Below are 27,804 nucleotides of genomic sequence, written 5' to 3'. Positions count from 1 at the left end.
TGGTGACATGAGTATCGAGAGCAGATAATAATCCTTGTAGACGTGAAAAAGTTTGAAGGGACATTCCAGACACTAAGTGGCAGAGTAAAAAATTGAAATTTGGACTATCTGTGGTGAAGAATTATGTATATGAATCTGATAGCAGCCAATAATTACAGGACACTGAGGCGTGGTGCCTTATATCGCTCCTGTCTGGAGCCTGTGTATCGGGAGAATGACTCGTGCATGCACAGTGACAGAGGGTCTGAAGCAGGTTCAGTTGAGTACGTAGTTCTAATTTTCATCTCGTAGAGGACATTAGCGGACAGGACTAAGCAGAAAGAACTGTAATGTAGTTAAAAATTTTGACCACCAGTGTCCAGTAGTGCGCAGACACATTCAAGAAACAGGTCAAGAGAATGTTTTTGTGAAATGTTCTGTTTATTTCTTGAAGTCTTTTTTGTTTGTTTATTTTTGTACATTTTTGTAATGTGAATGATGCGTGAATGTGGTCTAAAGTAAATATGCAGATCATTGTTCTACTGATGAACGCTGTATGAACTAGTATGAGAAAGTTTGAAGACAGTGTGAATGCAGACAATGGGGAATTTTGTATCATAATATGTTCAGCAAGTTTATGGTACAAGGAAAGCTAATTGGAGTGCAATTGCAAATAGTTAATAATGTAAAGTACAAACAAAATATCAGAATGTTAAATATTTATTTTGGGAAAAAGTACAGTTTGAAAGTGTTTTATTTGCTGATTGGTTAGTCATGAAAAGTGCGGACTAATGCACGAGAATACTGTTCTTCCTATTGCTATTAAAGAAAACTGACCAATCAGAATGGTGTATTCTTCACGTATTTTCTCTTGGAGGTATAGAATGTTACAACAGTCTAAGTGGTCAGGGCCCACCCTTTCAATGGTACGGTCGTGTGTAGTATGAGCTCCGAAGGAAGTTATAATTTGCCGGTTTTAGTTGCAATACATGTTTCAAAATTGTTTTAAAGTGAAGGCATATTTATTCCTGTGTGTGTTTTTTTTTCTTTCAGAAAGTAAGGGTTTTCTAAGTACTTTTGTGTATGAGAAAAGACAGTAATTCCGCGTGGCATATCGAGCAGCTCGCCGACTAAAAACCTGAGTGCATTAGACACCGATAAACTTTTAGTGTGGCGAGCATTTTCATTTAAGAACAATCCATGCTTAGTAGCTGTTCAGATTTCAGGAAATACGATACCATAAACCCGCTAACGTGAATGAAAGGGTCTGTGCATTACTGTGTTAATATTAGCATGGGCTTGGCAGTGAATATGTACATTCTCAGAGTTCAGAATATACCCAAGCTTTGCCAGTATTTCTACCTTTCATTCAAAATCAAGACCTTTTACCGATTCTTAGAATAGTTACGTTATACGTGGCCTGGTGCGAGTTGCAGTATGGTAGGTTTCTGCTCAACTTTCCTACTGGTGATCTGCTGCAATGACTTCACAGGTAGATGCAGGTAATGGACGAATGTAACCACACAGCCGCAACATCTCTTAACAAAACTACTTTCTAGTCTTGAACAGTAGCTACACAATTCATATAACTACCAAACATGTGCTCAAATTGCTATAAAAACAGTGTGCATGCCCACACACACAACACACACACACACACACACACACACACACACACACACACACACACACACACACAGAGAAAGAGAAATCGTAAGTGCACGTAAGTTAATAAGCACTACTGTGTTTTATTTACCTAATACCTAACCAAAGTTGTGGATCAAGGGTTGTGTGTTGGCCCCTATGGTCATAAAAGGTTGGTGTTCAAGTCTAGGTTAGGCTTAAAGTCCTCCTGGATTCATCCAAAAGGCAGCAACATTCTCACTCCTGTTTATGTGTCTATCAGTGGCTCAACACCTGGACTAAATGGCTATTTTTTATCATTACTACTTTCATTATTCGCATCTAAGTCATAGCACATTATCAGATATACATATAAGTTTTCATTTCAGAAACTCAGATCTGTCAATTTTTTCAATCTTATTTGTAGCATCTCAAAACTATCCATACAGTTTCTGCAAGGGCAACAAATTGTAAGGAACACACAAAATAACACTTTTCTTTACGACATCTGCAACTAATAAGAGCAGTTATATTTATTTCTCACCTATTGATTTATTAATATTTCACCTTTATAATTAGCAAATTCTAGTCAAAATAAAAAGTATACAACAAAAATTGATTGCCACTACTATAAAAGTCCATATATAAAACTAATGGACTTTGTTTCTTCTTTAAGAATTTGCTTGCTTTTCCTGGCTTAATATGTAATTCAATGGTAGCACCACACAAAAAAATGAGACTAAAAAAAGTGTGTCCACTATTCAGTGATTAATAAGAAGCAACAAATTTAGGCACTGTAAATTAATAATACCATGGATCATTTTATGACAGGTCCACTTGTAGGATGAGAAGAAACAATTTGTTTAAAAAAAATTCAGTATGCATTTTCCACACTGTATTGTCTTGGAAAAGAAATACTTATGGTTAAGCATTTAAAAAGAATATGAAAAATAACATAATATCACAGTCTCTTTTCACAACAGAGTAACAGGTTCATTTTGTCCCTTCTTAATTGGCATAACTTTTGTTGCAGTCTACCACACATGCCCAGTTCAAATTAACGATCTGGACAAGAAGAGTTTTAGTTTGTACTGATTAGCTGTCAGAAGAAGAGACACCTAACTAAATACAATCCACACCATGTGAAGAGATGCACTGATTAGATAAAAATTTCAAAATTATTTCTAGTCAGCTTTGAGGTTAACCAGAGTTGCATAGCTACAAATGCCAAGTCATCAGAATGGACGGTATGAAGGTGGGTGCCGTACTGGCAGTGATGACTGCAGGAGTTGCACTACATGATCCCAGCCAAGAAGGCGGGCAAAATCCACTATACGTTCATCCAGTTCACGAGTTGGCTTCTCTTCAGTCAATTTTAGTAACAACTTCATAACTCTTCCATAGTGTTGGTGGACAAAAGAATGCCACATTGAAAAGTAAATTACCTGAAAAAGAGACCATCTAATTAAGTTCTAAATTTTTCCATTAGTAATTAACCTGAACAAAATTATTTTATGGTGTGAAATGAGCTATCAGCGATTGTGAAAAACTGTTGGTAAGTTGTTTGATCTATCTCAAAAATGGCCAAGATTCTACTTCATCTACAAATTTACTTTAAAATACTCAAATTAAACTCTTAGCAAACACACTTACTTTACTGTCTGTTGCGTCAGTAAACTTAAGAAGGGAATGCCATGCCTCGTCCACATTATTTATAAGTTTACTCAGTTCTTCCTTACATTCCTCTTTGTTCTTGCTATCATGCTCCAAAATTCGATACAGGCGGCAATAAGCAACACCTCGGCGGTACAAGCTTTCAATTAGTGCTTGCTTCTGGCGCTCCATTGCACTGAAACATTACAAACTCAGACTCCAATGACAAATCTCCTGCACTAACAGTTACTGCAATCTTTTTTTGTGAATACCAATACAGTTCTTGACTAAACAGCAGCTCATAAATTCGACCAAACATGACTATTAGAAGAAAGTGCTTTCATTAGACAAAATATCAGTTCAGGGAAAGACTTTCAGTCTTGATTCTGAGGCACACTATATGAATTTATTCAACAGAGGTTATGATTAGAAGGAGATTATTTTAAACATTGTACTTACTTTGAAGTAACTGCACAAAATAAGAATATTACGATTACGCTTTGTTCACTTTTAGTATAAACAAAAGGTTACCTCCTTACGCATGGCAGGGATGTGGTTCAATACTTCATGTGATTTTCACATGACTATGAATATTATAGTGCCTATCTCCTACAGCAACAAGCCCACATAAATAGACAGTTAAACTTTCAAAATATTATAGAAATAACACCACTGGTCAGAATGGCATCAAATTGCAATGAATTATTATAAAAGAAGGGGGAAAACGTATGGCAGACACAAAAAAATAGTGTGAAAATTGATCACTAGATGGCGCTGTATGTGTCAGAATATGTAAATGAAAACACCTGTCATGCACAAGACCCACTGAAGTTGGTATAAACATGCCGGCTACATGGCTTTTCCTCCTTTCACATCTGCGACATTCGCCGTGACTGTCTCAATGCAGGATCGTGCCATGCCTGTAAAGCTGTATTACAAGAATGATGACTGCACACAGTGCTCTGCAGAAGTTCTGGACACTGAAGGGTTTGGAAAAAAGGTGTTGGTCTCATGACTGCCGTGGGTCTGGAGAAAATGATTCAGAAATTTGAAAAGACAGGTTCTTTTGTTGTGTAACCTGGTTTGAGGGAGGAAACAAATTGATTCGACGTCAGTGGAAGCAGTGGCCACAGCAATGCAGGAGGAGGCAAGTGGTGGTGTGCAAACATGTAATGCATGGAGAATTGCCTGAACATTGGACATACCCGTGAGCATGGTGTGTAAAATCCTACAAATCATCCTTCTTTGCTATCCACTCAAAATTACCCATGTGCACGAGTTGCTTCCTGTTGACCTGCCAGCAAGAAACCTTTGCTTTAGAATTTCTTGCATGAATGGAAGTGGACAATAATTGGCCATTGAAGATTTTGTGGGCAGATGAATCCCACTTCCATCTGACAGGATATGTCAATACACAATTGTCAATGGAAAATCCACACACAAATCAACCAATGCCACTTCATCCTGAAAAGTTCACTGTGTGTTGCAGGTTTACAGCATCATTTATCATACGGCCATATTTTTTCGAAGAGACTGGTGCTTCCGGTCCTGTTACATTGTACATTCACTAGTAAGTGCTATGAGTGTATTTTGCGCAATCAAGTCATTCCAGCTCTCGAATAGCATGGATGAGATCATTTTTATGCAAGATGGAACACCTCCGCATATTGCAAATCCAGTTAAGCATCTGCTGAAGCACCATTTCGGAAATGCTAGAATTATCAGCTGCCATTTCCCTACAGCCTGGCTGGCCCGACCACCTGATCTTAATCCATGTGACTTCTGGCTGTGAGGCTATCTGAAAGATGTTGTGTTCAGTGTTCCCATTGCACACTTTGCTGCATTGAAGGCACGCACTGCGCAACACATTCTGAACGTGAACCCGGAAACACTTCGATCAGTTGTGGAATGTGCTGTTTCTCAATTTCAACTTGTTGCAGAAAATGGTGGACAGCGTACTGAACACGTTTTGCGCCAGTCCCATGGAAATTAATAATCTGATTTGATTTTGACTAATGCTTTTTATGTGGTGTTTGGCCTCAGGACAATTAAAAACTGATTTTTCCCATATGACCTTGCTGTGATGGATGGGCTTATGTAACTAACAGTATCACACCTGTACACCCATGCACACTGAGTAGTACAGTTTGTTTAATGTCAAACTTACACCTTAGGCATTGTTGTATGATTCATTTGTCATTTGTAGTTGATCACTATTAAATTATAATGCTTACAGCGCCATCTATTGCTACATTTTGTAACTATTTATTTTTCCTCTGCTATACATTTTCCATCTTCTCCGATAATATTTTGTTGCAATTTGACATCATTCTGACCAGTGGTGTTATTTCTACAGTGGTTTGAAAGTTTAACTTTAATTATAATCACCCTGTATTTCAACACTCTGTCTCCTACTAAAAGTGTGATGGTTTTGTACAGACTGCACGATGTAGCTTACTGAAATTTATCCACTGCCACTTGAAAGAAGGATATGACAACTAAACATTTCAGTCATAAGAGGTCCACTACAATTTTTGGACGGATAGATGGGTGGTACAGTTGACATACTACTTGGTTAAAGTAGTGTTGCACAATGTACTTAGGATCGACGAATGATAATCATGGACTGCTAAATAAAATTTGATTATTTAATGCAATTTGGAAGTTGGGCAAGTGTGCCGACCATGGATTTTCTCTGTATGTGCACGTTAACTGAAAAGCAATGGAGACGGTACTGCTATTGTGTGTAGCGATGCTGGCGGCGGCTCGCGTTTGGCCACACATACTGTTCTTAATGTTTTTCCTGTGCCGTGGACCCCCACCTCTGAGTTTGCTGGCCTCCATGGAAGACCACGGCAATGCCAATGCAAGAAAAAGTCATAGAACAAAAGTAGTTCGAGTTATCAGGGCCAGCTATGAACTGTGACTATGATCATGGCTAATCTACTTGAGGTACACTTGTCAAGCAGACAAAGAATATTGTATGAAGTTGTTTCCTGAATGTAAAAAGTTTCTATTTTACGAAAGAAAGTCAGTGATAAAAGGGATACATGGTACAGATGGACACTAATTTGAAGGGAGGTGCCGGGCGAAGGGGGTAGAAAGCTACCGTCCAGCTAATGTATTGCATTACTCAGCAAAACTGTCATGGAGGTACCTAGGAAACATTGCAATGGATGGATCGATTGGCTGGGTTAAAGAGACCAAACTACGAGGTCACTGGTCCATCAGTTTATTACGTTTCAAGCTGCGATCCAGAAAAAGAAGACTGACCATCCAGCATGATGGATGTCAGAAAAGAGATTCTGGACAGTCACACGCAGTGGATGTTGAGGATAGCACTGGTCAATAACCTGAAGACTACTCAGGGAACCACTGCTGATTAAAATGTCTTGTTGGTGCAAGAACAAATATGACAAAGGGCTCAAGCGATAGCCACAAATTCTGCAGTGAACACACTGCATCTGTCCAGCAGAAAGGGAAGTTCACTGTATCTTGCATGTTTGTAGGCAAAACCAGTTCGTTCGTCAACTTTAGAGCCATCAAAGTCTACCAGTTTTGAACCTGAAGATGCATCAAGGATAGTCAAGAATAGTAGGCAAAAAATCAAGGCATCATCAGAGTCTTTCAGCCCAAAGGATAGGTTGAGACAGATCCGAGCACAAGGTACACACTATGTGGGCATGTGCGATTGTTCACTGACAAGAGGTGACACACACACACACACACACACACACACACACACACACACACACAGAGAGAGAGAGAGAGAGAGAGTAAGTGTGTGTGTGTGTGTGTGTGTGTGTGTGTGTGTGTGTGTGGTGTCACTCTTTGGAGGGGTGTGTGTTCACAACAGAGAGACTGTATGCAAACTGCAATCATGACTCCTCTCCCAGGCTGCTGCTGTGGGATGTGGGTCTCCCTTCCTGGAGAAAGGGCATTATAATGGACAGCAGTTGTTAGTGCCCAGTGTGTAGTGGAGGGACCCAGCCTCCATGAGTAGGCTGTTTGCAGGGCTGACACGAAAGGCATCTGCCACAAGTCAGACCCCACAATGGTGTGTTGGATGCAGCATTTGCTATGCTTGAAGACTCCCATAACCGAGATGGAACAGGATCAGAGCTTTGTAAAACTACAAAAGTGTGGAGCAGTCTGTGCTCCAGCTGGGGTTACGGAGGCAGTGAAGAGTATTAAGGTGTAAGTTGGCAAAGATGGGGAAGCCATGTCAACCAGACATCAAAGACCAGTCCCAAAAAGCGATAAGACTCCACCATATTGAGCAGTTGGTCGTCAAGGTAGAGTTCTGGGTGTGGATGGATCAAATGACAGCGACAGAAGAACATGATGCATGAAAACCAGCAGCCACACAAAAATCATTAGCATACAGAATAGATGACACTGCAGACCACATAGCTTCAGCTTGATGATTCATAACTACCAGAAAAAGGGGCACCCTCAATGCAGAGCTCTGCAGGATCCCATTCCCTTGTGTATGTGGAGTACTATGGGAAGCAACAACTTGGATCGGGAAGTATGGTGTGACAAGAAATTCTGGACAATAATTGGGAGCGGGCACTGGCACGCCATTCATGTAGAGTAATGAGGATGAGGTGACCTTTTGCAAATCGAAGAAGATAGCGATATGGTGTTGACTGCAGGTGAAAGCTAACTGTTTAGCAAACCCCATGCAGACCAAAGTCCATATCATCCTATGGCACAAATCAAGTAATATGCAACCTATATGGTAGCTGAACCGTATGAGATTCCAATCCCGACTCTCCACTTGGGTCTGTACCAAAGTACCACAGTCAGTTTTGTTGCAGATGCTACAGGTGGTGAGCTCCACCTTCATCTCATCTCACAAGCAAGACCGATGGTCTTTACTGCTTCAGCTAGCTGTCTGGAACCAGAGTGAATCTCATCCTGTCTAAAGTGACATGCATCATTAGTACTGACGTGAGCCACCGCCTGCTGTTGGCTGCACTCTGTGGTCTTCATGGCACCCAGAGCAGCCTTTCCACATCTGGACTGACCAAAAATTATAAACCAAGTGCACTCACTATCGGCACCAAAAAGACCATCCAATGAAAAGGCAGATGGGGGAAAAAGGACAGTAAAGGCTCCATGGTGGCCAAGCATATAGTCACAAAAGTGATGTGAGCTCCTGGGAGGGGGAGGGGGGAGGGGGAGGGGGGGGGAGAGGGGTGTACAAATTTTGTTTCAGCATGGGTCGTCACATACTGGGAGAAGTTGTGAATCACACTCTTCTGACAAATGGATATGCTCATTTACTGACCCAGACATTTCTACAGTCTGGCATCTTATATTTCTAAAAGTGGGAACCTGTCTATTTTCAAAAATGGTTACCTGTCTATTTTCAAAAGTGGCTTGATTAGAAGCCCCATGTAATGTAACCACTATGTAAATGGAACTGATTTTATAACAGCTGTTGTAAATAATATAATGAAACTAGAAGAGAAATATGATGGAGCTTGAATTTTGCACAACAGAAAGTCTTGGACTCTTATTGAAAGTGTCAGTGCAGTCACATTTTTAATCATACACAATTCTCATAATTTCCTGACAGTTTCAAGCCTGTGATAATATCTTGCAATATTAGCCGATAACGTTTGTCACCATCCTCTGTTTCCGTGAGCCCAACTTGAGGCCGGACTCAAGATGTCATGGTCACCTTTATGCCTTATCAGTTCCAAACAAATGTAGGTAGTTTTCCATTCCAGAACAGGTCCGCAATGAATGTGTGATGATTAACAAAACTTGGTGCCCGTCTGTAATACAAACTCAGATTTCCTGTTTTTCACAAACATTTGCCCTAACCATTACACTATCTGATAACACCACCAGAAGTTCATTTCTGAACAGAACTTCACCAATGTCATTTTATTCTCATTGCATTTATGCACTCCAAGTCACTAAGTTCAATTCAGTTATCGATATATATACGTATAACATTAACACACATGAAATGGCACACTTACTCTCAAAACAATGAGCCTTACAAAGTGTACATATGTAATTTATTTTCAACTTCAGTGCACCACGTGCTGCTTAAAACACAAATTTTGGTTTGACTTCTTAATTTTCTTCAGTGTATTGATATTTAGACCTACTCCCTACCCTTCTGTTTATACCAACAAAAGATTCCAGAAGCCATAGGCCATACTTTAGCTGATGTGGCCTCAGTGATTTCCAACGAGATTCTCCTCTCCAGTCTCAATCATAATAGTACTTCTAGTTACTACTTACTCAGAAACTTCTGCATAAGCCACAAACTTATAAAAAATTTCTTACTGTAAGAAAATGGAAGTAATGATGTATGTATCTGATTCTAGTGGTCCTGTATAATACTGAAATGGTATGTTACCAACTACGGCCAATCAGAATTTCATTTTGCATATCAATGATAGTGAAGACCATTATCAGAATTGTACTTACGTTTTAACTTTTGCTGCATCTGGACGGTTATCATTCTTTGCACCAAAATAAGCAAGCAATTGAATGTCATCAATTTTACTAATGATGATATCAGATATCTCAAGAACCTTATGTGCTAATCTGGAAACTTCCTCTGTTTGTTCTATGGATTCCAGACTTGGCAGCTGTTTTTTGTTTTCTGCTGGGTCCAGTGCTTGGAGCATTGCTGTGTACACAGGTAGATGATCTGGGTATGACGATTTCAATTCTTCATACAAGCTGTTTGCTTTGTCTCCAGGGTCTGCACAGGAAAGTAATAACTGCTACAGAAAATTGGATTATTTTCAACAAAAAATTCTATCTTTTCAACTGATCTTGCAATAATGCCAACTAGAAGCAAATACAAGAAATTTTTATGCCCACCAGTCAGTCAGATAATCAGTAAAATTAAATGTAAAAACAATGTACATGTATGCCAATAATGTTGTACTTCAGCTGTACAAAAAACTGATGTGAACTATTCACTTTGCACAGTCACTTTCTCTGCTCTTGACTTATATTGGTTCTTGTGATAATTAGATGAACTGAAAGAAAACAGTGTACCTCTCCAGAGACCGAATAGACCCAGAAGGTGACCACTGTAACTGCAGCCAAAACACTGGTTTCATCAGTGACAGCTATTTACAATACAATGCGATACCATATCCAGAAAACTTTTATGTAACTTGTGATGAAGCAAGCTGTGATATTTTTACTTCCCCTCGTTTTGCAGTCTGCCTCCTTCATTTGTTTTTTTTTTTACTTTTAACTAATTACCATTATCATAGGTGAGTATAATCTGCATTTTCGCAAAAGAAAGGTTGGCCCTCAGTTTTGTGCTTAGTTTTAGGTATGTAACTGATTTTCTAATCTGTTTTGACTATGCCTAGTTAGTATCTTTTGTTATAGGGTGAAATCAGTAATTGATTCGTAACTTAAATTCTACTGTTGACATATAAACAAATATAAATTCTGTACTAATGATAAACATTTGGAGGAACAACTAATACTATTCTTAAAGTATTTATTTGACTCTATTCGAAAACATGTTAACATAGCCAGCTCTTAATTAATTCCAAAGTAATTTCCAGTTTCATCAAAAGAGTACTGTGTGTGTGTGTGTGTGTGTGTGTGTTAATTTCATCATTTAAACAAATAATTCGGCCTAACCCTTGCAGTAGAAGAAACTGTTAAAAAAGAACCAATTTTTCAATGTAGTCAGTTAATTTAATGAATTAAGTTTTAATAGCAATGTCTGTAAATTTAACTTTCAGCCATGTGTAGTTTCAGCACTTATTTTTGTGAGGATGTGTAAGGGCCTGATTTTTGGTCCTGAGACAGTCAGTCCACGTCTGAATTTCAGACGAGAAACCTGTGTTGGCTAGAACAACAACAACAATGCTTCAACTTAACGGTGGAATGTGTATTACACAAGTAGGCCGTGTATAAAATCAATAACAGTGTCTGCTCCATAGGTACCTTTTTATTCTTCAAGATATGTGAACTTTGTGGATAGGTTTTTACTGCTTGTAGATGTACAACAGTAAACTATTGTAGCAGTATGTACGTATTCGCCAGCAAACTGTTTACGTGGCTTATTGAAAGTTAAATGATAGTGCATGTTCCATATTAAATGTGTAACATTTTGGGGAGGGGGGGGGGGGGTGTCAACAGTACAAGTAAAAAGCTGTAAAACACAAATGTGCACCTTTCGGCTACATCATTTAGAGTAGTCAGTGTTCAGTGTAAGTAAAATAATGGAGCTGACAGACATGATTAATGAAAAAAAGATTACTATATACAAACAAATGTGGTGTAACTGTATTTATGATCTAATTTTGAACTAGGCAACATTGGGTGCTGTGTACACTGTGCAATTCATGACACTGCAGCTGGGAATGAGAGATTAACAGAAAGAGCAATATTTACAAGTCATATAATGTCCCCCCCCTCCCCCCCTCCATTTTTCAGCCAGTATAGCAGCACAGTACATTGTCACCAAAAAACAAACAAACAAACAAAGCAGGAGAACAGTCACAAACTGACTATGGTCACAGAATCTTGTGTCATTATATCTTTAGTGGTTAATTTGATCTATCTCAATACTCCCTATTAATGACAGTCCTGTTCAAGATGCAGCTCATAAAGGCTGAATGTAACTATCAGTTTACATACAAACACACTAGAGATTGAGCAAACAATAAAGTGCCTCATTCAAAAGAGATATGCAGCCTGATGGAGGTGAAAATGACAACCCATCCCCGAATGTAAGACTACCAGTTAAGTTTCCTTTTTGCCTTTAAGCTGCTCATTAAGCTGTACCGGAGGAGGAGGTGTTTAACGTCCCTTCGACAATGAGGTCATTAGTGATGGAGCACAAGCTCCGATTAAGGAACAATGGTTAAGGAAATTGTCTGTGCCCTTGCAAAGCAACAGTTCTGGCATTTGCCAAAGGAGATTTAGGGAAATCACAGAAAACCTTAATCAGGATGGCCAGACGCAAGTTTGAACTGTTGTCCTCCCAAATGCAAGTCGAATGTGCTAACCACTGTGCCACCATGCTCAGTATAAGTTGTATTCACAACGAAGGGTTTTGTGCTTATTTCTGGCTTTTGATAGTGGAAGAACAGCGATGTTATTTGATAGCATGTCTGTACCTGTTTATGATTTGAGGTGGGGTTTCAAAATGCCCCAAATGTTTCAAAACAAATTAAATTACCACAAAAAACCACAATTTACAAAGGCATTACAATAGTATCTCTCTCAAGGATTTTTGATATTAGAAGGCAATGAGCAGACAGCTGAAGTGCAAACATAACAAAGTATTGTTGAGCTATGTGACTGACATAAGATTCATGACGTAAAAACCAATAATATCAGTTGTTGTTGTGGTCTTCAGTCCTGAGACTGGTTTGATGCAGCTCTCCATGCTACTCTATCCTGTGCAAGCTTCTTCATCTCCCAGTACCTACTGCAACATACATCCTTCTGAATCTGTTTAGTGTATTCATCTCTTGGTCTCCCTCTACAATTTTTACCCTCCAAGCTGTCCTCCAGTACTAAATTGGTGATCCCTTGATGCCTCAGAGCATGTCCTACCAACCAATCCCTTCTTCTAGTCAAGTTGTGCCACAAACTTCTCTTCTCCCCAATTCTATTCAATACCTCCTCATTAGTTATATGATCTACCCATCTAATCTTCAGCATTCTTCTGTAGCACCACATTTCGAAAGCTTCTATTCTCTTCCTGTCCAAACTAGTTATCGTCCATGTTTCACTTCCTTACATGGCTACCCTCCACACAAATTAAAACCTCCAACCTAAAAGCACTAAAGTGGAGGACACAGAGGGACAAAGGACATGCGCTAAAACTTAGATCAAATGATAAAACCCACCCTCACGAATAAAACATAAGACTAAAGCTGCTGTTAAGGTATTGTCGCCCAACAACAAAGGTAGGGTGCTGGGAAAGTTAAAAGTTTCCCGCAGGGCGGCTAAAAGTGGGCAGTCCAGCAAGAGGTGGACAACCATCATTAGTGAGTCAAAGCGACACCGAGGTGGGTCCTTGCAATGGAGGAGGTAACCATGCGTTACCCACATATGGCCAATGCGGAGCCAGCAGAGGACCACTGATTCCCTGCAAGAGGACCACATGGAAGACTTCCACACATTCGTAGTCTCCTTAATTACATGTAGTTTGTTGTGCCTACTGTTATGCCATTCCGTCTCCCAAAGACGAAAAACCCTGCGGCATAAGACAGAACGCAGATCAGGTTCAGAGATGCCCATCTCCAGAAGCGGTTTCAGCATAGCCTATTTGGCCAGCCTGTCGACAACTTCATTGCCTGGGATTCTGACGTGTCCTGCAATCCACACAAAGACCACTTAATGATGGGACCGTTCCAGGGCACAGATGGACTGCTGAATGGGCGCTACCAAAGGATGCTGAGGGTAGCACTGGTCGATAGCTTGTAGGCTGCTCAAGGAGTCGGTACACAGGAGAAATGACTCTCCAGGGTATGTACGGATGTGCTCAAGAGCACGAGATGGCCACCAGCTCTGCAGTGGAAACACTGCAGCCATCTGGCAAGGAGTGCTGTTCAATATGTCCTCCATGAATGTGTCCGCAAAGCCTACGTGACCATCAGCCATCGAGCCGTCTGTGTAGAATACTTTGTGGCCCAAGTACATGTCGAGAATCGAGAGGAGGTGATAGCGGAGAGCTGCAGGGTTAATGGTGTCCTTAGGGCCATGCGAAAGGTCCAGAAACATCTGTGGCTTGGGTGTACACCATGGAGGTGTACATGAATGGACCTTGAGGAGAGATAGTAACAGGAAAGACTCCAGTTCAGATGGAAGGGACCAGAGGCTAAACGCAATTGTAAGCCATGACTTGGGCCGCTGATGCGGGAGATGAACTGCTGTGGTTGGGAAAAGGAGATGATAATTTGGATGCGCAGGAGAACTACGACTATGTGCAATGTAACTGGAGAGCAGTTGTGCCACCTAACCTTCAATGGAGGGACTCTGGCCTCCACCAGGACACTGGTCACCGGACTCACTCTAAAAGCTCCCATCACTAGTTGAACACCACCATGGTGCACTGGGTGGAGTAAACACAATGCTGAGAGTGCCGCCAAACCATAAACCACACTCCCATAGTCAAGGCAGGATTGAACAAGGGGTCTGTAGAGCTGCAGCAGCGTAGACAGATCTGCACCCCAGCTGGTAGTGCTCAGGCAGTGGAGGGCATTGAGGTACTGCCAGCACTTCCACTTAAGCTGATGAAGGTGAGATAGCCAAGTCAATCCGGTGTCAAAAACTAGTCCTAAGAATCGATATGCCTCCACTACAGTGAGTGGATCATCACTAAGGTAAAGTTCTGGTTCTGGATGAGCAGTGCGGCACTCACAGAAATGCACGACACATGACTTTGTGGCTGAAAACTGGAAGCCATGGGCTAGAGCCCATGACTGCACCTTGTGAATGGGTCCCTGTAGGCACCGTTTAGCAACACCAGTACTGGAGGAGCAGTACGAAATGCAGAAGTCATCCGCATACAGAGAAGGTGAGACCAACAGCCCTACAGCTCCTGCTAGACCATTAATAGCCACTAAAAATAGAGACACAACCAATATGGAGCCCTGCGGAATGCCATTCTCCTGAATGTGAAGGGGGAACTATGGGAGGAACCAACAACCTTTAACTGCCTCAGCGACTTCCAGCGACCATCAAGGGACTGTCTTTTGCCGGGGGTACCATAAAGAACAAGGGATCGCATTTTCCGCTGTAGAAATGATCGTTGTAGTGACCTGCTCAACGACAACATCGGTGGCACCATGTGGGGGAGATTCAGCGGTGACAGCAAAGGTGAAGGCTTCTCTGTCTAACTTGTTTAAAGCACATCTGGGTAGGCGTCCGTGGGCATGACGCCAGGGAGTGTCAGGAAGATGGGGAAGTGGTCACTATCACACAGGTCATCAGGTGCTCTCCAGTGGATAGATGGGAGAGGGCCAGGACTGCAAACCGAGAGATCAATGGCCGAATATGTGCCATGTGCCACACTGAAATGTGTGGGGGCACCTGTATTTAAGAGGCAGAGGTTGAACTGGGACAGTAAATTTTCGACCTCCCTACCTCAGCCAGTAAGCATGGTGCCACCCCACAATGGGCTATGTGCGTTACAATTTCCCAAAAGTAGCAAAGATTTAGGGAGCTCATCAATCAATGCTGCCAATACATTCAGGGGCACCGCACCATCTGGAGGAAGATATACATTGCAGACAGTTATTTCCTGTGTCGTCCTTATTCTGACAGCCACAGCTTCAAGAGGGATTTGAAGTGGCACAGTTTCACTACAGACTGAATTTAGGACATAAACACAAACTCCACCTGACACACTATTACAGTCGCTACGGTTCCTGTAATATACCTTATAGCTACGGAGGGCACGGGTCTGCATAGCTGGGAACCAGGTTTCCTGAAGGGCAATGCAGAAAGCAGGCATAAAGCTTAACAGTTGTCGTAGCTCAGCCAGTTGGTGGAAAAAACTGCTGCAATTCCACTGGAGGATTATGTGATCTTGAGACTGGGAAGGCACGAAACACTCAATGAGGCAATCTATGCCTCAGGGTCCCCTGCTGCCACCACAAGAGTACCTGTGCGATCGACATCCATTATGTCTGATGGCCCAGCGAGGTCTAGGTCCTCAGCGGACACCAGAATCTCCACCTCATCCTCAGACACAGAGCTTGTAGGTAGTGGTGGTGTGGGTGCCACCGCAGTGCCTTGGTTCTTGGGGGTCTTTTTCTCCCTTAAGGTTTCTCCCGCTGCTCCTTAGGTTTATCCGGCTTGGAGGGCTTCACTGGTTCAGTCTCAGGGACTGAGGAGGACCGTGAAGCCCTACAACCAGCTACCTATGGTTGCTCCAATCACTGGTAGGAACCTGGGAAGGGAGAGACCCAAGGGATCCCATCCTGGCGAGAGGAGCCGAAGGAGACTTACACTTCTCCGGCTAAGTGGTGACTGACGTCGCTGATGGTTGGGGGGGTTGTTCCTCCTGAAGTAGGTTGTGCAGGAGCAACAGGGACGCGAGTGCCCCCACGATCAATGGGGCAGGTGGAGTCTGATTGCTAAGAGCCAACAGTACGCATTGGAACGGAAGATGGTAGAACCATTGTCGTGGTGGTGGCGTAGGTTGACATCATATGTACAGGATGTAGCTTCTCATATTTTCTCTTAGTCTGAGTGTAGGCCAGTCAATCCAGGGTCTTTTATTCCATTATTTTTCTTTATTTCTGGAGAATCCTGCAGTCTGGCGAGCAAGGTGAATGACGCTCTCCGCAGTTGAGATGGGAGGTGAGGCACAAGGAGTATTGGGATGTGATGGATGTCCAGAATCCCGACTTGTGATGCTGGAAGTACAGTGGGAAGACATATGGCTGAACATCCAGCACTTAAAGCACCACATTGGGGGAGGGATATATGGCTTTACGCCACAGCAGTAGATCATCAACTTGAGCTTCAAGGGTAATGTGTCACCCTCGGAGGCCAAGATGAAGGCACCGGTGGCAACCTGTTTATCCCTCGGTCCCTGGAGGATGCACTGGATGAAATGGACACTTCGCTGCTCTAAATTGGCGTGCAGCTCATCGTCACACTGCAAATAAAGGTCCCTGTGAAATATGATACCCTGGACCATATTTAAGCTCTTATGGGACATATCGGAAACAGGAACATCCCCCAGCTTGTCACAGGCGAGTAATGCCTGTTACTGGGCAGAGGATGCTGTTTTGATCAAGACTGACCCTGACTGAATTTTGGACAAGCCCTCTACCACCCCAAACTTGTCCTCTAAATGCTACACAAAAAACTGAGGTTTCATTGACAAGAAAGATTCCCCATCAAATCTCGTACATATGAGGTACTGGGGTAAATAAGTGTTGCTATCATCCTTAGCCTGACGTTCCTCCCAAGGTGTGGCCGAGGGGGAAGGGATGACGTACTACACTTCATGGCATGTCATCCGCCATACCACCCACTTCGACCAGGGGACCTCCCCACAGGTGCTACCCAGATGCAGCAAAGGCCACCTGGCAGGATGGCCATTGCCGGGAGTCCCGATGCCCCAGGGTGAAGGGCATCAACTCCTTGGGGAGTTAACGGCACAGGCATCAGCAGAGTGATCTCTGTGTGGTCAGGGGGCTAAAATCAACAGGGTACATGGCAGCCCCACCACCATGAACTGGCTACCGTGCTGGATATCAGGCACAAACGAGCTAAGAAGTCCATTATTGTTTACAGCGCAAAAAGCGATACTGGACAGAGGATGGAGGAAAACGCACCCAAGAGGGTGACCTCGCCCAACAGCTGGAGAATGAGCAGAAGTGCAGATCCACGTCAATGAAGGATGTGAGAGGTCTCAGCACATGATGGACAGTATGCACCACGTAAGGCGCCTTTCCCCAATTGGCTCGCTCTTCGGGAAAATTTTGAAAAATGGAGGTCAAACCCTACAGGGGGCCACCACATAAAGGCCAAAACATATGAGACTCATTTTAGTTGCCTCTTATAACAGGCAGGAATATCCTGGGCCTATTGTAACCCCCTGACCCGCATGGCGGGATGTGTGTGTGTGTGTGTGTGTGTGTGTGTGTGTGTGTGTGGAGGGGGGGGGGATACTACAGGATTAGTTTCAATGTCCAAATTATATTTTTTATAACAGAATGCTGTGTTTGTTGCATAAAGTAATGCTCTGTTCTCTGGGTGAGAGCATAAATTATTCTGATAACCCTCAATCAGTAACTTATAATCGTTACGTTGAAAGCAACCTCATAAACACATAATTACTGGACCTCATTTCATTGAAACAGACTTAACAGTGATAGACATTTTCAAACTTGTATAGTGCAATGCTGGTAAAGCAGTATTTCTCAATTTCCAAAAGAGCATTTGACTCAGTAACACATCTACGCTTATTATCAAAAGCAAGATCATATGGTGTATGAAGCGATGTTTGTGACTGCACTGAACATTATTTGGTAGGATGGACGCAGCTTGTTACCTTGGATGGAGAGTCTTCGACAGACATAGAAGTAACTCTTTGTTTATGCCATGGATGTGTGTTCAGACTCTTGCTATTTTGTTGCACATTAATGACATTGTGGACAATATTAATAGTAACTTCAGACTTTTCAAAGATGATGACATTATCTATAATGAAATACTGTCTCACAAAAGCTGCACAAATATTCACTCAGATCTTAATAATACGTCCAAGTGCTGTACAGATTGGCAACTTACTTTAAATGTGAAAAAAAGTAAAATTGTGCATTTAAAAACATAGTCCTCTATGACTACAGTACCAGTATTTGTAATCTGTCAATTCATACAAATACATGGGTGCAACAGTTTTTAGGGGTATGAAATGGAACAGTCACATAGTTGTATGTAAAATATTAGATAAACATAATCTATCTACGAAGGAGGCTGCTTAAAAATCATTCATACGAGACGTCCGACAATACTGCTGAAGTGTGTGGAAACTGTACCACATAAGACTAACAAGGGTTACTGAACAGATACAGAGGACAGGCAGGAATGGCCACAGGTTTGCTTGACCCATGGGCATGTGTCACAGAGATGCTGAAGAAACTGTACTACAGACTCTTTAAGACAGATAAACTGTTCTGAGAAGGCCTGCTTACAAATTTTGCAAAATCAGTTTTACTTGATGACTGTAGGAACATAGAAAATCCTATTATATGTTGTTCCTGTAGAGATTGTGAGGACAAGATCAGATTAATTACAGTGCTCACAGAGCTATTTAAATGGTTATTCTTCTCGTGCCCCATATATGACTGGAATGAGAAGAAGCCCTAATAACTGGTACATGCACTTCATTGTGATTTGAAGAGTATAGATGTAGATGTACATCGAACATGCCTCTGCAATGAAAGAATCTTTCTTCTATGGCCATGTGGTTACAGTAACTGCATATGTATAGAACATAACTTTCATGGAACTTTTAAAAGAAACAATGGAATTGTTATCTGTTCCAAAGGGTATTTTGAACTTTGGAGTATGATGTGTTTACTGCTGGAGGTAAACCACAATTTAAAATAAAATCAAAACCTTTCTCTGTAATATTACATGACAAATGCAGTATTCTATTGATGAAATGCCTAAATTTCAGAGCTGTTTGATGACAGCATATTATCAAAGAGCTAATCCTAAATTTCATGACAAACTGTCAACTATGAGTGCTATGTTTCTAATTTATCTAATCAGAAGTGAAGACATCCATTTTGTAATGCAATTACATGATCAGATTTGCTGATACTTTCAGAAGGAAAGAAATATCTGATTCTTAAAAATCCTCTAGTGTAAATCAGAAAAACAAATGAGAATATGTAGATTATGAGCTGGAAGCAAAGTTATGAAAATGAGACATATGCTTTGATCGTATTTTGAATTAACCATTAAGCTCAATGATATTTCTAAATTCATAGGATAAGCAAACTAAACTTTGCCTAAATGAAAAGTATATGAGTAATTATTCAGGAGTTCAGATAATGTTTGTGCATATATCAAGGTAAAAAGCTCATCAAACAATCACGTAGCTTATTTTACACAGAACTGATCAAAGCAATGTACATACCTAGCTTGGCCAGCCAAGCAGTTTTGACATCCCTCACAGCTTCTTCAAATTCTTCTTCTTTGGTCTTTTCCTTTGGTTCTGTTGTTTTGTTGCTCTTCTTTGGAGCTTCGTTCAGAACATACTTAAATGGATATGAATCCTGAAAAAATTAAGTAAATGTGATAAGATCAGCTGTCAATACGAATACAAATTAAAAGTGACACAGCCAGTAGGCAATCTCTGAAGGGCATCATCTGATACTTCTTACAAAGGAAACTCCCCATCACACTCCTCTCAGATTTAGTAGTAAGATGGTCTCGTGCAGACTGTTCCAGCTCGTCGGCTCCGTTGTGAGCCGCAGAGCGCTCCCTGCTCCAGGGAGCCGTGTCGCTTGCTGTGGCCATTCCAGTGGGCCGGCACGACGGCACGTGGTGCGGCTGGCTGAAGCAGGCAGCAAGGCAAGCGTTTTGATGTGCCAGCTGCGTCTTACAAGATCGACAGCCTCATACTCTTAGCTGCTAAGACGTGGTGACATGCTTTAAATAAGAAACAACTGTTTTACACGAAATTGCATACTGAACTTATTGGGCCTCTGTAGCTTGACATTTTCTTTCCATTACAAGATCGGAAATATCTGGCGTCAAAGTGTTTGCAGCTGTAATGCGGAGGATGCCCTTCATTGTTGCATCCTGAAGAAAAGGTCGTTCCTTACTTTTTACTCTTTTCATTGCTTAGAAAAGCTGCTCACAACAATACGTAGATTCAAACATGCACATGATCTGAGCAAGATTGTTGTGAAGCTTGGGAAAAGTTTTTTGCTGTAATGAACGATACCATCGTGACAAATCCAACACGTTGTAGTACCTCTCTTTCAACACAGTTGAATTTTGCAAATCAATAATCTCCAATTGAAGTGTCGATGACAAGTCACTGGGGGAAACTGAAAAAGGAGTGCTGAACACCTTGATTCCCATTTCGAAACTAGTGAGGTCTCGGAATCGTGTTTCAAACGACGTGATGACCTGAACTTTGCTTGGTAATCACCGAAAGTAGTACCTACAGGTAGTTTTAAAGAAGCAAGACGATTGAAGAACGTTAAATGTCCATTGCTCATCTGCCTCTCAAATAAACGTAACTCTTCCATGAACGCTTTGATCTGGTCGTGCATGTCAACAATTAGCTGCCCTTTGCCCTGCAATGACAGATTTAAATTATTCAGATGTGTAGTTATGTCAGCTAGGAACGCCAGCTCTGATACCCATTTCATATCTTTCAGGCAACCATTTCTTCCGCTCTAATTTCGAGAAAAAGGGTTATTTCCTCACGAATGGCAAAGAAAACATCAAGAACTTTTCCCTGACTCAGCCAACGAACTGTACTGTATTAAGGTATATCCCCATACTCCGCTTCCATATCTTTCAGGAATCCTTTGAATTGGCGATGATTCATATCGTGACGCCGCACAAAATTCACACACTTCACGACATTTTTCATTACGTCACCTAGCTCTACTGTTTCAGCGCACAGTGCCTCTTAGTGAATAAAACAATGAAGAGTCAAAATGTCTTCCCCGAATTCGTCCCTGAGTTTATTTTTCAAACGAGAAGCAGAACGTTGGTGACACTTCACGACATTTTTCATTAGTCACCTAGCTCTACTGTTTCAGCGCACAGTGCCTCTTAGTGAATAAAACAATGAAGAGTCAAAATGTCTTTCCCGAATTTGTCCCCGAGTTTACTTTTCAAACGAGAAGCATAACCTTGGTGACACCCGATCATTTGTGGTGCACCGTCTGTCGCTACAGAATGGAGCTTATCCCATGGCAAATTCATATTGTCCACTGATTCACAAACAGCTTCAAAAATGTCACGTCCTGTTGCGGTGTAATCGAATGGTACCACATCCAAGAGTTCTTCAGTTACTTGCACCTCCATGTCGACACCACGCACAAAAACTGCAAGCTGAGCACAGTCCGATATGTCGGTGCTTTCGTCAAGCACTAGCGAAAATGCAACAAAGCTCTCCGCCTTTTTCCTGAGCTGTCTCTCTAAATCCGCTGCCGTGTCCAGGATTCGACAAGACATTGTTTGCTTCAACAGGCAAACCCTTTCAATTGCCTGAACCTCCCTTGGAAACAAACATTCTGCAACGGCTACCATGCACGATTTTACGAGTGGTCCCACTGAAAACAGCTTGCCACTCGTCGCAATGATGTGAGCCACCCTGTAGCTTGCTCGAATTGCAGACTCAGTAGTGTTTTCTTCGCTTTAATTCGCCTGAAAATTATAAACACATTACAGATCACGAACTATGTTGCATGTTTTGATACCCTCCGTATTACGAAACCGTTTTTAAACTTAACATCTCTTGGTATGTCGTTCTTAAGCTTGGTCACCAGTTCTCTGCGTGCAACGCCTTCTACCTGATCGTAGTGCGCTGCGTGAAGACGTGTATAATGTCGTCGTATATTGTCCCTCTTCGCAGAATTAAATACTTTATGACATACAAGACACTGCGGACGACCATCCCTCTCAATGAATAGAAAGGTATCCTCCAATAGAGGTACAGGGCTCCTGCGGCTAATCATAGCTGTCATTGAACACGGATTATTGCGTCAGTTGCGGCTGCATGCCGCCAGGGGGCAGTGAGTTCGCTTTCCCCTTCCACGCGGGCTCCGAGCTGCCGCAGTGAGCGCTCCGGCTCCCTGGAGCTCGGTTGGAACAGCCTGGTCTAGTGGATAGCCCGTCAAAACTAATAAAAACACCACCTCCAGAAACAGTGGACAGCCCAAGTTTAACAAGTCCAATATTGAGCAAAGATGAACAGCTGCAGCACTGTGGTTAAGTGGTCATGTGTAGCAGACGAGCTGTGTTCAATACGCCGTCGTCCCATTTATTTATTTCACAACATTTTGAACGGTCCATCACATAACTGGAATGTTTGTTCTTCATCGCATAACTGGAATGTTTGTTCTTTTCTGTAGTCTTAGCAGTTGTCATACTATACACTGGTTATACAGTTTGAGTCATGTGGTAAGAACATGTTACCGTCACAAGTAAATGTGACAAATAGTGAGAGCAGGCAAGATACCATGTAGATGTCTCACAGAAATCGAAAAAACAAATTAATGGATGTGAAGTATGTTACAACGAAGGAATTCAAAGAGCCAAAACTTCTAAAATGGAATGCAACTTCAAAAGTGTTAAAAACATGTTTTGACAGAGCACGGAGAAACTGCGTGATTGTGAAACTGTTGCATGTGTTCATCCAAGGCAGCATACGTGAAACTATTATGTTTTCGTCATTTTTTTGGGAGTGATCACATTCACATTCACATTCACATTCATAAGCAATTGGGCAAGGAGGCATATCTCACTCACTCTCCACGAGTGTGAATTAGGTGCAGCGGTAAGAGATACCTATCATATGAAAGGTACTGTCACTAATACCATGTATGACACACCAGATGTGTTTTTTTTGTGGAGAATAAAGCTGACTCGTTGCCTTGTCGTCATCAAAAATTTAATAGTTGTGCAGAATTTAAAAAAAGGGCACAAGACAGGTTTGAACATGGCTTGCCCGTTTGGCAATTCAACACCGTGACCACTTGACCACAATGTCATTGCTCTTCTGGGCTGCTCTACATTCCACTTCCTGTCCTTGGCCCGTTCAATGTTTCTATTTTGCTTTTTTTCCCCACAGTTCATTATATCTTCTTCCTGTTTTCATGCTAGACCTGTGTACAGTTTTTGACGAGTTGTCCACCGGGCCCTCTCAGCACTAAATCTCAAGGAGGGCAATGAGGAGTATTCCTTGTTCGAAAAGCCCTGAGAAAACTTTATTGTTATTAAGAGGCGGTGAGTGAAATAAGAAAATGCTTAGAATCTTTGAAAAACTAAACAAAAACAAAAACAAAGAAGGAGGAGAATAGGAATCCTACGAGAGAGGTTAGGAACATCCAACAAGAAGAGACGAGAGAGGAATAAGACAGCTGCACTGCCGGACAACTAGCAACACCTATCGGAGAAATGCAGGAAACAGCACATAGCCAACAGAGGCAGACGGAAGACACACCTACAGAGTGGGTAGCTCTCTGGGGGGGAAAAAAAAGACGAAAATAAGACGGAAATGGGAGAACTGAAGCATAAAGTGGAGAAGATAACTGATTTCCTGAAAAACCAGCTAGGGATATTAATACAGGAGCAAATAAAGAAAACTCCAGAAAAGGAAAGTCATCTAGAACCAGAGAAAACCAAAACTGATGGAAACAGCATACAAACTAAATACAACAACAAAGTTAAACCAGGGAGAACGACAATATACAGAAATCCTCTGCTCCAGCAACAAAATCAGCTACAAGTCCAAATCAATGCACATGAGCAACATAATAAAACCCAAAGTCAGGTTAATGAACTAGAGGAACCAACTTGGAGTACTGTGGTAGGGAGGAGTCGGTACAGAAGAAATCAGAATAAAAATAAAACCATAATGGGTAAAAAAAAAAAAGACGAAGAAATGCAAGCAGCAGAAACAACAGTGTGGGTATATATCGGTAACTTAAAGAGAACCACCCCAACTGATACAGTAGCGAAATACCTTAACAAGAATGGAATACTGGGACAACTAGAATGTCAAGAACTGTGCACACTGGATGAAAAAAAAAGCTTTCAAAGTAGGCATTCCATTTGAAAATCTACAAATCACACAAGAACCAGAAATCTGGCCTGAAAACATAAAAGTACGTCGATTTCATTTCCCGAGACGATCAATGGAAGAGGGAGCAGAGCTCAACTAAACTAAGAAGAAAACCAGAAGAGCAAGAAATAAAAGCCATCTTGTGGAATACAGAGGGAATAAAAAGTGCTCTTAACCTAACACGAACAGACATTCTGCAAAACTCTGATCTTGCAACACTAATGGAAACCTTCCTGATAGACAACTGGCAACATAAAGATTTCTACAATTATCACCTAATGGCAAAGAAGGGAGAAAGAGGACGACCCATGGGAGAAATATCTATCCTACTGAAACCCTGGATGACACCCACCAAAAAAATCATAAAGCAAGAAAATAGTATGCTAGTAGAAGCATCAAACATAAATATAATTGCAGCCTTTTTAAGCCGCACACAAATTCTGTAGAAATAATTTACGAAATAGTCACACTCATCAAACAATGTGACAGTAAACCCACCTTTATTGCAGGTGATCTCAACTGCAGAATAGACACGGAAAACTATAAAAGAAGACTAGTCTTTGAAACCCTAGAAGAAGATGGTTTCACCCTACTGAACGATAGACAGATACCTACATATATATGCCACAATTGGAAAAGCACCATTGATATCGCATTAACAAGAGGAGAAATAAAAGGAAGTATTCAACCAATATGGCATGACTACATCACTCCTATACGAAAGCACATTCCAATGAAGATAAAAATAAATAACGTCACATAACCGCCAGCAAGAAAGACCCATCAAATCACACAAAGAAAAATAGATAAAGGAAAATTAACAAACCAGCAAGAACAAATAACACAAATAGAAACTTTAATGGAGGAAGGAGACCTTGAAAAAGCAACAGACAAAATAGAAGACCTAAAAAATTCAGTTATACAAACAAACCCAAAAACAAGGTAAAAAGATGGTTTGATAATGAATGCTACAGCAAAAGGAACACTGCTCTAAGAACGCCCCACAGATTAAGAAACCAGCACGACGAGGAAACATATAAGCTGTACGCAGATGAGAGGAGAATCTGCAAAAAAACTAATAGAAGAGAAGAAAAAATAATACATAGAAAGAGAGGCAAAAAGAGAAGTGGATGAAGTAGAGGAAGCCCCATACACAGCAGCAAGAACAAGAAAACTAGCTCATACACCAAATATAGACACGAAGGAATGGGAAGACCACTTCAGTAAGATACTGAACAAACGAGGAATCAAAACACCCCCAAAGAAAGAGAAACAATATCAAACAAAGGAAAAGACAACGTATGGGAAACTCTAAATGAAGAAGATGTAAAAGAAGTAATAAAAGCACTGAAGAAAAGAAAGCAGCAGGACCCGATAATACATATAATGAATATATATAAGATGCAAAAGAGGCCCTCTAACACGTATGGATCAAATATTCAACAAAAGCCTGGAACTTGAAAGAATTCCGACCCAATAGAGACAGTTGACAATAAAAGTTCTCTACAAAGGTAGAGGAGACCCATCAGACCCAAACAAGTATAGAGGCATATCCCTGGAAAATACTCAGTTCAAGATGTTTTCAAAGATAATTACACAAGAATCAAAGCCTGTGTGGACAGTCGTCTCCCAGAACGACAAATGGGCTTCAGATCTGGAAGATCAACACTTATGGCAGTCAGGCTGCTTCTAAGCAACATTGATGAAGCGCTACAAAAGAAACAAATGTTCTACGCAGTGTTCATAGACTTTACCAAAGCCTTTGACATACTGGAAAGAGATCTCATAGTCCGAAAACTGGAAAGCACAATGGGAGAAGACAGCGTATGGCCAAGAATAAGCAAGTCAATCCTCGATTACAACTTAATCACAATATCAGACAACCTCTCTTTCGAACCTCACTCTGCAATCTAACAGGGTCTTACAGGGTGACCCAATGAGCTCTATGCTGTACATTCTTGCCACTGAAGAAGTACTGCGAATTGGAGAAAATGAAGAAGAGGTACATGTTTATGCATACTGATGACATACCCATAGGTTTAACATATGAAGAAGCTGCAGAAAATCATTGAGAAAATAGGAAAATGGTGCAGTGAACACAAACTATACATAAACAAAACAAAGACAGCAATGGTGATTTTCAGAAAAGGAGGCAAAAAACCCAAGAATGTGGAAATCAACATCAGAGGACAAATAATAAAAATCTCATCAGACTTTAAATACCTAGGGGCAACACTGCAATCAACAGCCAATGCTTCACAAAACATACAACAGAACGTGCAGCACTAGTAATAATAGCAATACAGGACATCAAAAACATCCGCCTACTCAGTCTAGATACGGCCATGAAATTATTCAATGCAAAAAATCTTGCCAATCCTGACCTATGGGATGGAGGTTATATGGGACCACCAGACAGAAAAAAATCTAGAAACACTATAAAAGGTAAAATCGACTTATCTAAATTATCTAAAAAGAGCACTAGGTCTCTCAAAGACAACAAGATCTAGACTAGTGTAGCAGAGAGACATTCCTAATTGAAGACATCAAACTTCGATATATGATGCCACACACCAGGGCTTCCAGAAATCAACTTAAGATCACGGAGAACAAACGAGAAAAAATATGGCCGGAGTTCTATGGCACCAAAGCAATGATGAACCACTCATGGACAGCACAAAACTTCGAACTGCGGCATGTCTTAACTAGATTTTCTATTAACGGCTTTCATCATCTAATTTGCAAAAACAAAACTTATTACGACCCAACCACAACATGTGTATGTGGACTGTGCAGTAAAAGGGTGAAATCGATAAATGAATATGAAAAAATGTAAAATGTAAATGTAAAATGTTAATCAAAGTAACTGTATATGGCTATTTGGCTGCAGTTTTATTAAATAAAATAACAATAAAAGAAACTAACTTAGAAATACATCTTGTGTGATGTTTCACATTCCAGAACTGATGGTCATCATCTTTCTGCAACTGTTCACCTCTCCCTACAGTAGCTAGGTATTACGAAAAATTGTCAAATCTAACAGCCAGCCACGTAGATGTGAACCACCTGTGGGCTTCCAGTCATCTATGCATATGATGAGCTGGTTCCACATACCTCTCCCAAATATTAATTCCTCAAACAGGAAATGTGAAATTTACACTACCTACTATCAGACAGTGACATTATTACCCGTGAGATTCAACTATTTTATGAGAGCTGTTTAACTCCAGGTGAATGAACTA

The 27,804-nt window shown here is 41.2% G+C and overlaps 1 protein-coding gene across 1 annotated transcript in view; it reads right to left on the bottom strand.

The window, feature by feature from the left end:
* Window positions 1-2,482: 2,482 nt before the first annotated feature.
* LOC126473230 (tripeptidyl-peptidase 2) overlaps window positions 2,483-27,804 on the bottom strand; it is a 289,445-nt gene continuing 264,123 nt past the window's right edge. Inside the window, exons 20-23 of the mRNA XM_050100144.1 lie at window positions 19,889-20,027; window positions 9,712-9,991; window positions 3,256-3,451; window positions 2,483-3,047 (exon numbers count right to left, since the gene is read on the bottom strand). Coding sequence (XP_049956101.1) covers window positions 2,838-3,047; window positions 3,256-3,451; window positions 9,712-9,991; window positions 19,889-20,027 — 825 coding nt within the window. The 3' untranslated portion in view covers window positions 2,483-2,837. The remainder of the gene's footprint in view (window positions 3,048-3,255; window positions 3,452-9,711; window positions 9,992-19,888; window positions 20,028-27,804) is intronic.

Source organism: Schistocerca serialis, chromosome 4, assembly GCF_023864345.2.
Source record: "Schistocerca serialis cubense isolate TAMUIC-IGC-003099 chromosome 4, iqSchSeri2.2, whole genome shotgun sequence".
NCBI lineage: Eukaryota > Metazoa > Arthropoda > Insecta > Orthoptera > Acrididae > Schistocerca > Schistocerca serialis.
This window is presented reverse-complemented; position numbering and strand designations above follow the sequence as displayed.